At 31.9% G+C, this 15247-nt stretch overlaps 1 protein-coding gene across 2 annotated transcripts; it reads right to left on the bottom strand.

Annotated features, from left to right (window-relative positions):
- Window positions 1-2303: 2303 nt before the first annotated feature.
- On the bottom strand, window positions 2304-14081 carry LOC139482324 (zinc finger protein 436-like). 2 transcript variants are annotated; one of them, XM_071266151.1, is made up of 2 exons: window positions 13937-14081; window positions 2304-5466 (listed from the first exon to the last, which is right to left on the bottom strand). In XM_071266151.1, exon 2 carries the CDS (start codon window positions 5320-5322, stop codon window positions 4504-4506), a length of 819 nt encoding a protein of 272 aa, XP_071122252.1. In that variant the 5' UTR covers window positions 5323-5466; window positions 13937-14081; the 3' UTR covers window positions 2304-4503. The 2 variants fall into 2 exon arrangements, with proteins under 2 accessions (XP_071122252.1, XP_071122253.1); XM_071266152.1 differs by having other exon boundaries at window positions 13950-14072.
- Between the last annotated feature and the right edge of the window lie 1166 nt (window positions 14082-15247).

The raw sequence follows: 15247 nt of genomic DNA, 5'->3' as shown, positions 1-15247 counted from the left end.
TTATAGTGCGAAAACCAAGAAAATGCTTATTTGGGCCCTTTTTGGCCCCTAATTCCTAAAATGTTGGGACCAAAACTTTCAAAATCAATACCAACCTTCCTTTTGTGGTCATAAACCTTGTGTTAAAATTTCATAGATTTCCATTCACTTTTACTAAAGTTAAAGTGCGAAAACTAAAAGTATTCGGACGACGACGACGACGACGATGACGCCAACGTGATAGCAATATACGACGAAAATTTTTTCAAATTTTGCGGTCGTATAAAAACTTATACACCACATTGACTATTTTTATCACCATCATGTGATTATTGAGGTTTCTACCAGTTCGTGTTCATATAACTAGTATATGTGCAAGTTCTGAAATGTTTTTGCATTTCAAACTGTTACTGCCTCTATTAAGTTCTGACTGTTGTCATGCTTCTTTAAGTTCTGACTGTTTTAATTTGCGTAAGCTGCTTTTATTTTCACGTCTATAAGTTCTGACTGCTTTCATGTCTGATTTAGCTCTGACTGTTTTCATGTCTATGTTAGATCTTCCTGTTCTTATGTCTATAAGTTCTGACTGTTTTCATGTCTATATAAAGTTCTGACTGTTTTCATGTCTATATAAAGTTCTGACTGTTTTCATGTCTATATAAAGTTCTGACTGTTTTCATGTCCATATAAAGTTCTGACTGTTTTCATGTCTATGTAAGTTTTGACTGTTCTTATGTATATAAGTTCTAACTTTATTCGTGTCTGTGTAAGTTTTGACTGTTCTCATGTATATAAGTTCTAACTTTTTTCGTGTCTGTGTAAGCTCTGATTATATGCATTGAATCAGATTGATTGTTATCAGATTTTAGCCAAGAAACGATTTCTCCCATACTCCCAAGACAACAGATACTCTATTTCAAATCAATCTTCTTTATATTTTATTTTACATAAGAAACAAGTAAAATTGTTGTCAGAATTATTTCAATATGTATTGAAGATTGGACTTTTCCCCGTTTGCATTGATATGCATTTTGACACGTGTGTGTGGTGGAAAAGGGGGGGGGGGGGGGCTTTATACCTGCCAATGCAGTATAAGTTTTGCTAATGGTTGAGGCCAGACTTTAATATAAGTTTTCTTTTCGCTGTAAGTTTCAACGGTCGACGGTCAGTTTACACCTTCATCACACGTGTAATCCCTGTGTACTCTCGCGTGACTTCAAGTTTCCTATATATAAAACCTCAATTCTCAATCACACACCTATTTCAATACCGGTAGTTTAAATCCAAAATGCATTCGACTTAAACCTTAATTGACTAGGTGTGTCTATAATTTCTACCGAAGGTCGTTCAGATGGTTTACTCGGGGGACACCGCGGCTTCTTCAACCAATAACAGAGTACACATGATGAATGTCTCGCCTGCTTTATTTATCACTAAATTCATGTTGAAAGTCTGTAACATGAAGGTGTTCACAAGTGTCACGTACGCTTACATTATTAATGTGCTATGCTTATGAGGTCATGGTCAGATGACCAAGGCAAGACAGACATGTAAACCTTACAATTACTTCATTCACCAAATATAGCTGACATATAACATCAAGAATTTAAAAAACCGACTGAAACACAAAAACTTAACATTGACCAATGAACCATGAAAATGAGGTCAAGGTGATCAGATGATACTGGCTAGAACTACATGTATACCTTACTAGCATCTTATACATTAAATAATGTTGACCTATTACCATGATTACTAATATGGTACTTTTGAAAGTAGACAAAAAAAATTAATTTAGCAATGAGGCATGAAAATAAGGTCAAGGTCATGTGATACAGGTTAGAACTAGTTCGTTTTTTACTTTACAATCATTCAATACACCAATTATAGTTGACCTGTTGATTATATAACTTGATAAAAAAAACCAGACCAAAACACAAAACGCTTTATAACATTGACCAATGAACCATGATAATATTAATTGATTATATGTACCATTGCAGTTATTCCATACACCAAATATAGGTGACCTACTGCTTATACATGTTATAGTATTTGAGAAACATACCTTGTACATAAATTTGGTGGTTAGTTTTATCGTCTGAATTGTTTTATATGTCATTTCGAGGACTTTTATAAATGATTATGCGGTATGAATTTTGCTCATTATTGAAGGGTGTACGGTGATCTATGATAGTTTCTTTTTTATTTCTGTGTCATTTTAAGTCTCTATTGAAGATTAGTCGCATTTGCAATCATACCACATCTTCTTTTTTTTTTTATCTCACAAACATTCATAACATTGATTGGCATATCAAAATTAATATTTTAACATAGTTTAATACCCAAATGTACTCTCATATATCATGTATATATTTATGATATTGTCATACCACAATTAATGTTTCAACATACAGTTTAATACCTGGATGAACTCTCAAACATTCATGACATGTTCAATTAATGTTTATATAGATAAATTCACAGATGAACTTGCATAAAAAAGATCCTTAAACAAAAAATAACACTCATTTGGTGAACAATATGTCATGTATGTAATTATAATTCAACTTTTAACAAATATGTATAGTTTTGTATACACTGTTTACATATTTGTTAAAGTTAAATTAAAAAGCATATTATACATGTTATACATGTAAATCACTTAGATGTTTTTTGAATGGTTAGATTCTAAAAAAAGATTCACTACATACATCAATATCTCTATGTGTTCTTATATATCTCTATCTCTATGTATGTGTTCTAATATATCTCTAATATCTATGCATGTGTTCTCATACATCTCTAGCTCTATGTGTTCCTATACATCTTGATCTTTATGTGTTCTTATACATCACTATTTCTATGTGTTCTTATACATCTCTGTATGAATCATCATTTTAAATAATGTTTCCCCAATAATTCAAACCTCATAGTATATGTTTTTATGTGTCTGTCATGGTCAGTTTTCATTATCATACAACCCTCCTCTAAATACATCATATATAAGGGTAAACGGTTAATAGTTATTTCCAGAATGTTTCTCTTTAATGCATTTCTTCTGAAAACAACTTTTCAGCATGTCAGTCAGGGGTACTACTTATACAAGTTAATTTTATTTACTTGAAGAAGTAAAAAAAAAATATACACATATAAGTAAATAAATAATGTTTGAATAATCTCCCCTTAATTTTCTCAAAAATTTACTTGTATAAGTAAATTTTTCTTACAATCCCACAAAAATCCTCAAGTTTTGAGATGAAATATCATGCCTTTAATGATTTTTCCCAGGTTTGCTCATTTTTTTAAATTAAAGTTCAATGTTTCATCTCATTAATTCAACAAAGAAACTGATTGAGCAAAGATCTTGTATATTTGCGCAAGTTTTGAGGTGAAATATCATGCCTTTAATTATTTTTCCAAGGTTTGCTCAATTTTTTTTATTAAAGTTCAATGTTTCATCTCATTAATTCAACAAAGAAACTGATAGAGCAAAGATCTTGTATATTTGCCCAAGTTTTGAGATGAAATATCATATGCCTTTAATTATTTTTCCCAGGTTTGCTCAATTTTTTTTTATTAAAGTTCAATGTTTCATCTCATTAATTCAACAAAGAAACTGATTGAGCAAAGATCTTGTATATTTGCGCAAGTTTTGAGGTGAAATATCATGCCTTTAATTATTTTTCCAAGGTTTGCTCATTTTTTTTTATTAAAGTTCAATGTTTCATCTCATTAATTCAACAAAGAAACTGATAGAGCAAAGATCTTGTATATTTGCCCAAGTTTTGAGATGAAATATCATATGCCTTTAATTATTTTTCCCAGGTTTGCTCAATTTTTTTTTATTAAAGTTCAATGTTTCATCTCATTAATTCAACAAAGAAACTGATTGAGCAAAGATCTTGTATATTTGCGCAAGGCCTTTAAAAATTGCTCCTTTGGGGCTTGTAAATGAGCAGTGTTATAAAGATAACAGACAAATGGGATTTTCATTGTCCATGAAATTACACTTAAATGATTAATAAAGACATCTGCAAAGGGTGCACAATTTAAAATTCTATAATTATAAGAGCAAAGAAATTTTAAGAATTCAAGAAAAGAAGAAAGGATGACTATTTTACTTATACAAGTAAAAAAAATCAGAATGTCTAAGGGACATAACTAAGCCAATTTTTTTTACCTATACAAGTAAATAAAATTCACTTGTATAAGTATCCTACAAATTTACTTATATATATATATGTGTATATTTTTTTCACTTCTTCAAGTATATATTTAAGTCATATTTATGATGTTTGTCACAAGTGTGCATTCTCTGCAAGTCTGAATTTATGGAATTTGGTACGGAATTTGATTTGCCTTGATCATGTTGATTTGACCATGTTGACTGGTACAATATATAAATATAAAAAATAATTGAATGTTATCTGCTTTATCCTCAGCATGAACTCTCATGTGTCTCTTTAACCTATAAAGCCTACTAAACCCTTTACCACATACATGTACATCACTGTCATAAGGTTACAACCTTGTATGTGTTTTCATGTGTTTCTGTAAACTACCTTGCTCACTAAACCCTTTACCACATACATCACAATCATAAGGTTTATCACCTGTATGTATACTCGTATGTCTCTGTAAATTAAAACGATGACTAAACCCTTTACCACATACGTCACAGTAATAAGGTTTATCACCTGTATGTGTTCTCATGTGCTTCTTTAAATCACTTTGATCACTAAACCTTTTACTACATACATCACACTCATAAGGTTTTTCTCCTGTGTGTATTTTCAAGTGTCTCTGTAAATTACTATGCACACTAAACCCTTTACCACATACATCACAGTCATGGGGTTTATCACCTGTATGTGTTCTCATGTGTCTCTGTAAATCACGAAGATCATTAAACCCTTTGCCACATACATCGCAATCATAAGGTTTATCACCTGTGTGTATTCTTATGTGTCTTTGTAAATTACCACGATGACTAAACCCTTTACCACATACTTCACAGTCATGAGGTTTATCTCCAGTATGCGTTCTCATGTGTCTCTGCGAATTGCCAAGGCTACTTAACTTTTTACCAGATACAGCACAGTCATAAGGTTTATCAGCTGTATGTGTTCTCCTGTGTCTCTGTAAATTACTATGTTGACCAAAACTTTTACCACAAACATCACAGTCATGTGGTTTATCTCCAGTATGTATTAGCATGTGTTTAGTTAAGGAAAATTCACTAGCACACACATCACATTTATGTGGTTTTTCACCTGTATGCATGGTTATATGTTTCTTTAAGTCACTACCTTGAGTAAATTCTCTAGCACACATTGTCATCACATTTATTCAGTGTTTTACAAGCCTTGGTGTTTATATATAAATGTGTCTCTGTAGAGTACCATTGATTTTGACTAAATCATCTCCTCCCTCTAACATCTTATTGATAATGTTTATGTCCAGTATGTGCGTTCTTGTACAACTCTGTAACGAACAAAAAAAAAGACATATATATATATATATATTTGGTGTAATTTTCAGACTTATATATATATATATATATATATATATATATATATATATATATATATATATAAACCTTTTGATACCTTTCTGCAATTTACACATATATCATGTACAGTAAAACGAATGTAGGACAAAAAGTCACAGACAAAAAGTCTTTCAATAAGACATGTTGATTTCTACAAAAATATTTTTGTATTTTTCTTGAACTATTGTATATAGACCAACTTTGTAAACCAGATGCTCCGCAGGGCGCAGCTTTATACGACCGCAGAGGTTGAACCCTGAACGGTTGGGGCAAGTATGGACACAACATTCGAGCTGGATTCAGCTCTAAATTTGGATTGTAATTAAATAGTTGACACAGCACAGAATGAGTGTGTTCTAATGAACTTAAAATATTTTTTTTTGCCTTTGAGCAATTCACTATGCTGCTGAATACTAATCCTCTCAAAAAAATGTTTGAAGAAATTTTCTTTTTATTTATGAAATCTGAAATGAGAAAAATTTAACCCCCCCCCCCCTTTTTTTTCACATCCCCCTTTCCCTTTTCCAAAACTGATCTCAATTCAAATTTCTAATGGAGTTTGCAACAATAACTACTCATTTAAATACATCATAAAATATTAAAATGTAAAATAAAGTGCTTGTTATCACTGAATGGTAAAGATTGTTTTAATTTATCAGTTGGTAGTAAAAGTGAATATACATTGTATATTGTATAAAACAATGATTTAAATTGATTCAACTACTATTCTGGACAAAGAAAGATAACTCCAATCAATTGAAAATTTCTTGCTATTGCACAATATTGTGCAGTTTGATATTTCTTGCTATTGTGCAATACTGTGCAATTGAAAATATTTGCTATTGCACAATACTGTGCAATTGAAGATTTATTGCTATTGCGCAATACTGTGCAATTGAAAATTTCTTGCTATTGCACAATACTGTGCAACTGAAGATTTCTTGCTATTGCTGAATACTGTGCGATTGAAAATTTCTTGCTATTGTACAATACTTAATATAATAATTTTGGATCCTGATTTGAACCAACTTGAAAACTGGGCCCATAATCAAAAATCTAAGTGCATGTTTAGATTCAGCATATCAAAAAAGCCCAAGAATTCAATTTTTGTTAACATCAAACTTAGTTGAAAACGGGACCAAAAATTAAGAATCTTCATACACAGTTAGATTTGGCATATCAAAGAACCCCAATTATTCAATTTTTGATGAAATCAAACAAAGTTTAATTGTGGACCCCGATTTGGACCAACTTGAAAACTGGGCCAATAATAAAAAATCTGAGTACATTTTTAGATTCAGCATATCAACATGATCAAAGAACCCCAAGGATTCAATTTTTGTTAAAATCAAACTAAGTTTAATTTTGGACCCTTTGGACCTTAATGTAGACCAATTTGAAAACGGGACCAAAAATTAAGAATCTACATACACAGTTAGATTCGGCATATTAAAGAACCCCAATTATTCATCTTTTGATGAAATCAAACAAAATTCAATTTTGGACCCTTTGGGCCCCTTATTTGTAAACTGTTGGGACCAAAACTCCCAAAATCAAACCCAACCTTCCTTTTGTGGTCATAAACCTTGTGTTTAAATTTCATAGATTCTATTTTCTTATACTAAAGTTATGGTGCGAAAACCAAGAATAATGCTTATCTGGGCCCCTTTTTGGCCCCTAATTCCTAAACTGTTGGAACCAAAACTCCCAAAATCAATCCCTACCTTCCTTTTGTAGTCATAAACCTTGGGTTAAAATTTCATAGATTTCTATTTACTTTAACTAAAGTTATAGTGTGAAAACCAAGAAAATGCTTATTTGAGCCCTTTTTGGCCCCTAATTCCTAAAATGTTGGGACCAAAACTCCCAAAATCAATCCCAACCTTCCTTTTGTGGTCATAAACCTTTTGTTAAAATTTCATAGATTTCTATTCACTTTTACTAAAGTTAGAGTGCGAAAAGTAAAAGTATTCGGACGACGACGCCGCCGCCAATGTGATACCAATATACGACCAAATTTGCGGTCATATTATAACAAAATTTATCAAAAAAATATCAAAGATGATCAAATAACTGTTACAAAAACAAAATGTCAAAGTGGCTTGGTACTTAATAGGCAAGACATCTTTCTTTTGCATGATTAAAATTAAATAAATCTTCATTTTTCAAGTTTAATGACACATTTCCTAAACTATCGTGACTATAATATGAATATATGTATTTTACTATTGTTAAATAGTTAATATTTCATGATATTTCTCTTATATATTCAAACAATTGTCAACAGATTATTGGTGACTTTTTGTCCTACCTAATTTGTGACTTTATGTCCTGTGACTTTCTGTCCGTTTACCCAGTAAAAACTGTGTTAAACCGAAACCCTACATAAAACTAAAACCTATTATTACCAAACACGTTCTTATGCGCCGTTATATCAAAATATATGCGCTATGAAACCTGATAACACCGAACAAAATTTTGAGTTCTGAACATGCTGAAGAGACGTGGTTTAGCCAGTTTTCACTGTATACAGCATATCTATAAATTTGACATTCTCTCTATAAAATAATAAATAATGCATCTGTATGTTTGAGTAGGTATGTGTATGTATAGATTATAACATGCCTTTTTCTATATTGGCCCTGGTATTAGCCGAGGGCCGATATGGGTCGAGGGATGATACCCGGGCCAATATGGAAAAGACATGTTATAATCTTTTTATCACATATTTAAGTTCTGCAGAAAAGAGAAAAAAGTTCAATTATAACAATTTAATGATACATAAAAGGTAAAATCTTAAACAATTTATTAAAAACGTGTCGTTCAGGATGCAATGACGTCACGTCATTAGGTACAGGGCACAATATGGATACCTCTTTTTTGCCCCGGGCAATTTTGAGGTTATTGCATATGCAAAACCTAAGGTATTCATAACAAATATGTGATAAATAGACTATACAAATCCTTGGTTTGACTAATTCTAATTCTGAATCCATACTAAATACAACATGTAAAAGAAGCATATATGCGTACTGCCCCATTGATGTTTACCTCACATCTTCTTTATTCATAAGGACAAGAATGCTGGTACATGTAAATGTCAACATAATTACTGGGCTCAGTGTTGACATGATTGAAGGCTGTACTTCAACCGTAGTCCAAATAATTATGATGTCTGGCAAGGTTATTTTTTTTCCGAGAAGCTGTCACAGAAAAAATAAAGTACATGTAACCTTTTCAGACGTCATAATTATTTGTGGATTTAATAATTATCATGATCAAGATGATTATTTCATTATTACAATCAAGATTATAGGTCCAAGAAATCCACATAATTATGATAGTCTTGCTGTCCCCCCCTCCCCCCCAAAAAAAACCCAACAAAAAACAAATTATCCTTGCCAGATGGCATAATTTAAATTATTTGGACTAGCAGGAACAAAACGTTAGATATACTGTTCCCAGGGACTAGATAATTGTTAAACTTTTCATGCATTGTAACATAAATTGGATTTTTCCCTTTGATGTTTTAATGAAATAATTTGCTTAAAAAGTGTGTAACTGTTGAGGTAAAACCATGGTATATTATCTGAAATTTGATGTTGTACCATACTTTGCTAATTAAATATGCAACTCAACTAGAATCCAAAGGAAAGAAGGCGGAGCTATGGTATAGCATATGACTCTACAAAATATTTAGGCCTTACTCTTCAATCAAATTTAAAATGGGACAAACATATAGATAACATGACATCAAAAGCAAATCAGACCTTGGATTTATTCGTAGAAACCTAAAAATAGCCTCACCCAAAGTTACCAGTCAGGGGACTTACTTAAATGAGTGATTTTCTAAATCACTGATTTAAGTAACATTATTTCCATAAAGGTTGGAAGTTAGAGTTGTCTTTCTTTAATAATCACCTATTTAAGTAGTACAAAATAATCACTAGAAGAAGTGATTTAATTTTACTGTAGCTTTAAATATAGAATACTAATGATCCAGGAACTAATTATGTTTCTAAACTTATCAGAACCAACATCTGTGTTGTCTAGGATGGCCAGGTCATTTCAGGTGATGACCTTGTACTGAATCTAGGATAATGACATAAAAATCACTTGTGTAAGTATCATACCTCAATTTCCTTCCCAAAAATCACTTCTTTAAGTATCATTATTTTAATAACCCCCACTAATTTCAACACCCCTGAACAGTGAAATTTTTATCGTGAACAGTAGAATTTTATTACATAATCTGAAAGATGAAACCTTGAACTTTACAGGAAAAATACTTCCACTGCTGAGAAAAATCTTTTAAGAAAGTATCAGTTCATTATGTAAAGCCATTATTACAGCATTTTTTCAACTAAAATAGATTTTTTTTTAGCTAAATGATAGCATCAAAGGCATAAACCTTGCTACTTAAAAGAAGCAAAAAAATCATTTTTTTTTAATTTTACAAATGAAAAGATATTATTTAAACCTATGTGTGTTAAAATTTTGGTAAAACTACAAAATAACAATTTGTGACAAAACTTCAAATTTGCTACTCAAATAAGTGATTTAAAAATCACTTATTTCAGTAAGTCCCCTGACTGGTTACAGCACATGCATATAAAGCTCTTGCTGACCAAAACTAGAGTAATGCTCAACAATCTGGGTTCACATCAATAACAGCAAATTACACAAATCGAAAAAGTTCAGAGCTTCTCATGCAACCGCTTCCATAACACCAGCTCAGTTACTGAAATGATGACAGACCTAAATTGGTACCCACTCGAAATTAGGTGTTTACGATACAGACTTGTTTTTTTTACAAAATTATTCATGAAATTGTTGCAGTCCCTACACATAACCTTTTGATCCCACTAGACAATAGAACCAGACATAGCAACACTCAATTAGGCAAATACAAACATCTAAAGACAGTAATAACTTATAAATATTCATTTAAGAATTGAATGCTTCTTTTTGTAACTTCATTGGGGTGTAAAAGCGTTGACCGAAGTACATTTTGTATGAAGCACGGAATCGCTTCATACTAAAAATGTGGGCACGGTCAACGCTTTTACAACCCTAAGAAGTTACAAAAGGAAGCATTCAATACTTATAATTACATTTTTTAGCTATGAGGCCGTAGTTTTTTTATTTTTAGTTTTACGAACCCTCCTATCCTAATTTTTGCCAAATAGGAAAAAAAATAAAATTAAAAATGTTGATTTTTATTTTTTTTTCTCCTCCGACCCAGTGTTTTTCATGCAAAAAAAAAAAAATTTAGTTCATAACTGCATGAAAGAATCTAATTTATGCTCTTGGTGATTTAGTAAGTTGTTGCACATTGATTTTCAATTCAAACCTTTTCAAGAAAAAAAAATAGTTGTTACACTAGTAGAAAATCTCCTGGTGAAATAAAATTTTTTTTTTTTGATATTGACGGTTGGTATTAAAAAAAAAATCAGCAGCAGCAGCAGTTTTTTTTTTTTTTTTTTTCGTTCTCCTACCCATTGGTTTTGTCAAAAAATTTCGTAAAACTAAAAATATAATAACTATGGCCTGATCATAAAAACACGAATTTTATAATTGTTTTATTTAATTCACCTGTGCACTTTATTGTGGGACCAGTGTTATCATGAATGAAAAGTTTTATTGAGTGATGCAATTGCTTTAGGAAAAACATGTGATGTGCAGTTTGCCAATCAGAATAAAGTATTATGATGAAACATACATCTAATGTAATATTATTTTATCCATGAACAATTATTAATTGGAACTATCTGCCACAACAAATAGTAGCATGTAGTACAGTAGAGGGATTTAAGAGTATGATCACAGAATTCTAGCGAGGGATAAAATTAACGAATATCACGGCCCAGGCCATGTGTAAATTTCCAACAATCTATGGCTTCCATGAATTATTTCGATTCTAATAGGACAAATACGGTCATTAAACAAGAGTGCACACACTGAAATGTCTCGCCTTCTTTACTAATCATTGATTTTATGTTGATAGTCCTAAGTATAAAGCTTGATTACAACTGTCACATAAACTTAACATTAACCAAGATAGCTAAACAAAGACCAATGAACCATGAAAAGTAGGTCAAGGTCAGATGAACCATGCCAGGCAAACATGTACAGCTAACAAAGCTTCCATACAACAAATATAGTTGACCTATTACTTATAGTTATAGAAAAATAGACCAAAACACAAAAACTTAAAACTGTGCAATGAACCGTGCAATTGAGGTCATGGTCAAATAAAACCTGCGGGACTGACATATAGACCATAATATATTTTCATACACCAAATATAGTTGACCTTTGGCATATAATATTAGATAAAAAGACCAAAACTTAAAAACTTAACTTTGACCACTGAACCATGAAAATGAGGTCAAGGTCAGATGACATCTGCCCGCTAGACATGTACACCTTACAACCATTCCATGCAACAAATATAGTAGACCTATTGCATAAAGTATGAGAAAAACAGACCAAAACACAAAATCTTAACTATAACCACTGAACCATGAAAATGAGGTCAAGGTCAGATGACACCTGCCAGTTGGACATGTACACCTTCCAGTCCTTCTGTACACCAAATATACTAGCCCTATTACTTATAGTATCTGAGATATGGACTTGACCACCAAAACTTAACCTTGTTCACTGATCCATGAAATGAGGTCGAGGTCAAGTGAAAACTGTCTGACGGGCATGAGGACCTTGCAAGGTACGGACATACCAAATATAGTTATCCTATTACTTATAATAAGAGAGAATTCAACATTACAAAAATTTTGAACTTTTTTTTCAAGTGGTCACTGAACCATGAAAATGAGGTCAAGGACATTGGACATCGTAACATGAGGCATCTATATACAAAGTATGAAGCATCCAGGTCTTTCACCTTCTAAAATATAAACCTTTTAAGAAGTTAGCTAACGCCGCCGCCGGATCACTATCCCTATGTCGAGCTTTCTGCAACAAAAGTTGCAGGCTCGACAAAAACTGAAGCGAGGGTGGGTATGCTGTGTATGTGGCTGTTCTTTTTTTTTTACTCCCTGTTAGATAAAGCTCAAATATCTTTATAAATATGTAACTTGCGTAGGTTATTTCGAGAATAACTGCTAGAAAAAAACTTTTTCATTTTTAATTTACATGTTTTTCTCGTAAGCTTCCGTCAAATCAAAAGTTGACATTTTGTAACTAAGGAGCCGCCATGTTGACTTGCTGAAATGGGTAAATATGCGAATAATGCAGTAGAATAGAAAATAAAACAAAACCTACCTAAAAAAATCAGTTTTAATACAATATCATATGAATTCCGATGGTTCACATAACAGAAAACTTTCAAGTTTAGCGGTTTCATTTGTATGACGTCATGTTTTGAAATGACTTAAATGTACCAAAAAAATTAATAGACTTTCGAGGAATTTTATTTAATTCTATTTTGTTGATTTCTCTGAGCTTTTGTGCATTACTTCTTTTTATTATGCATACGAATAAGAATAAAAGTTATTTTGTCTTTTATAATTGCACTTTTTAAAACAATAAAATCGCCAAAGGATCTGCAAATAGGCTCCAATACATGTAGATTTACGTGGGAAGGGTATTGTAACAGCCATTATTATGCACATCTCTGAGTCTGCGCTAAGTATATTTTATTGAGAATTTTATCACAGTGTTGTTTACAAAGCTAAAGAAGCACGTCATATTAAAACTCGTAAGAACTATGGTATATCAAGGAATTGGGCTATAATAAATAAAAGGTTTGTTTGCCCAAACTCTACCTACCCAGAAAAAAGCTGCTAACTCAAATTCTTTTATTGTCCTGATTTGAAGAAGTTTTTTTTTTAATCAAATGGGCATGAAGACTAATAAACATCTGATACTTCAATATCTTTTTTTCAAAAAAAGAAAAGAAAATGCCTACCTACCAACCCACTGTCTCAACCTTTGGGTAGGGTTTGGGCAAACCAAAATATTTTTAAGTGTGGCCTTGTATATTTAAATATATACAATTCCTTGGTATATATAGTACTAGACCGAATTCTTCTGTCCCTACATGTATAATGCATATATTTCCTAATTTACATTTGCTTTTTATTGATTTTGCTCTTTTCTATTTTTATTTTTCATTGTGCAATATATAGACTGGTTCGCCTGTCTAGATCAATGTGCATATTTACATATTTCATATATCAAGACATATTTAAGGTGATTATATATAGCGGGATCCCAGTCTATGCAATATAGAGACAGAAAGCAGTGCCCATTTATCAAAACAGGAGAACGCGGACAATTTGTTTGCGCTCATATTGTCGCTTTTTCTGCACTTTTCAGACATCCGTACATGAATACACTAATATATTTACGGTTGTTCTACATTTTCATGTGCCTTACTATGATCAAAGACCTTTCTGAGTCTGGATAATCCACTTTTGTCAACATTCAATTCTTTCTACTTTCAATTTTGGCAAGTTAGACATCTTGAAATATCTCGACCAATCAACGCTTATTTCCGGTTACTCGGTTCTTCTTTGCTTAGTTTATAATTAGATATCACGTGTTATTTGTATGCCCTTCGTCATTCGGCAATCCTCGGTAGAATCCGCTACTCTCCTTACGGAATCGGCCGAGTTGAGACGAATGGCCCTTCGTCTGGCGTACAAAAAACACGTGATATCTAATTAGAACGGGTTACACTAATGTCCTGACAGAAATGAAAAGGCTAAATACTTTTTTTTTTATTATTGGAAGGATTTACTTGAAATTTGGAATCAAGCAAGATGAGAACTTATATTTAATAAATATAATTTAAAAAAAATAAAAAAATATTTATAAGAGTTAGAAAACTTGACCTGACCAATTTGACTTTGAAACTACTATAATGTGCTGACCGAAAAGAAACGGATAAAAAATGTTTGATTATTGACAAGATAGACATCAAATTCGATACGAAGGAAGATTAAAACATTCGAAAAACTTCTCATAATTAGACAGTTTTCACAGAGCCCCATCGATTTCGGCATTTTGCCTTTCATTTTCAAAGATTGTCACGTGACCACGAGAAAACAGTGATGATTTATGCAAATGACCATAATGTAACACCTCGTTCATTTACGATGCAAGTTATCTAAATGTCCGAGAGTTTTCGATTGTAACATATCCAGAAATCAACGCCACTTTGCTCATTTGAATAGAATACTAATAAAATCGGATACGGGTCACGGAAATTATATTGAAATGATAGGGATTTTAAAAAAAATGTCTATTTTAACTTTAATTTAAGCGATAGACAGGTTAGAAATGTGTCCGCGGGTGACCCGGCCAACCAACCAAGATGACCGCCATTGCTAGAAATACTGAGAACATAGGGATAAAATGTCAAATTTGGCTTATATCTCTGAAGCCAAAGATTTTCAGTTAGAGCAAATCTGACATCTGCTGTTTACTAAGTCAAGATCTATCGATCCCTTAAGGAGTTTATTAATTTTCTGTATATTCAATTTTTAACAATTTTTCGTAAATTTTTGTAATCTTTTACAAAAATCTTCTCCTCTGAAACTACCAAGACAAATTTAACCAAACTTGTCCACAATTATCATTTATAGGATATCTATAATACTAAAATTACGAGGTCCAATTTGTCAGCCGTCATCGGGTAAAAACGACAAATCAAAGAATTCAATTCTATATATAACTAACATAGGA

The sequence above is a fragment of the Mytilus edulis genome, chromosome 7, assembly GCF_963676685.1.
Source record: "Mytilus edulis chromosome 7, xbMytEdul2.2, whole genome shotgun sequence".
NCBI classification, from domain to species: Eukaryota; Metazoa; Mollusca; class Bivalvia; order Mytilida; family Mytilidae; genus Mytilus; species Mytilus edulis.
The sequence above is the reverse complement of the archived record's forward strand: the minus strand, read 5'-3'. Positions and strand labels throughout refer to the sequence as shown.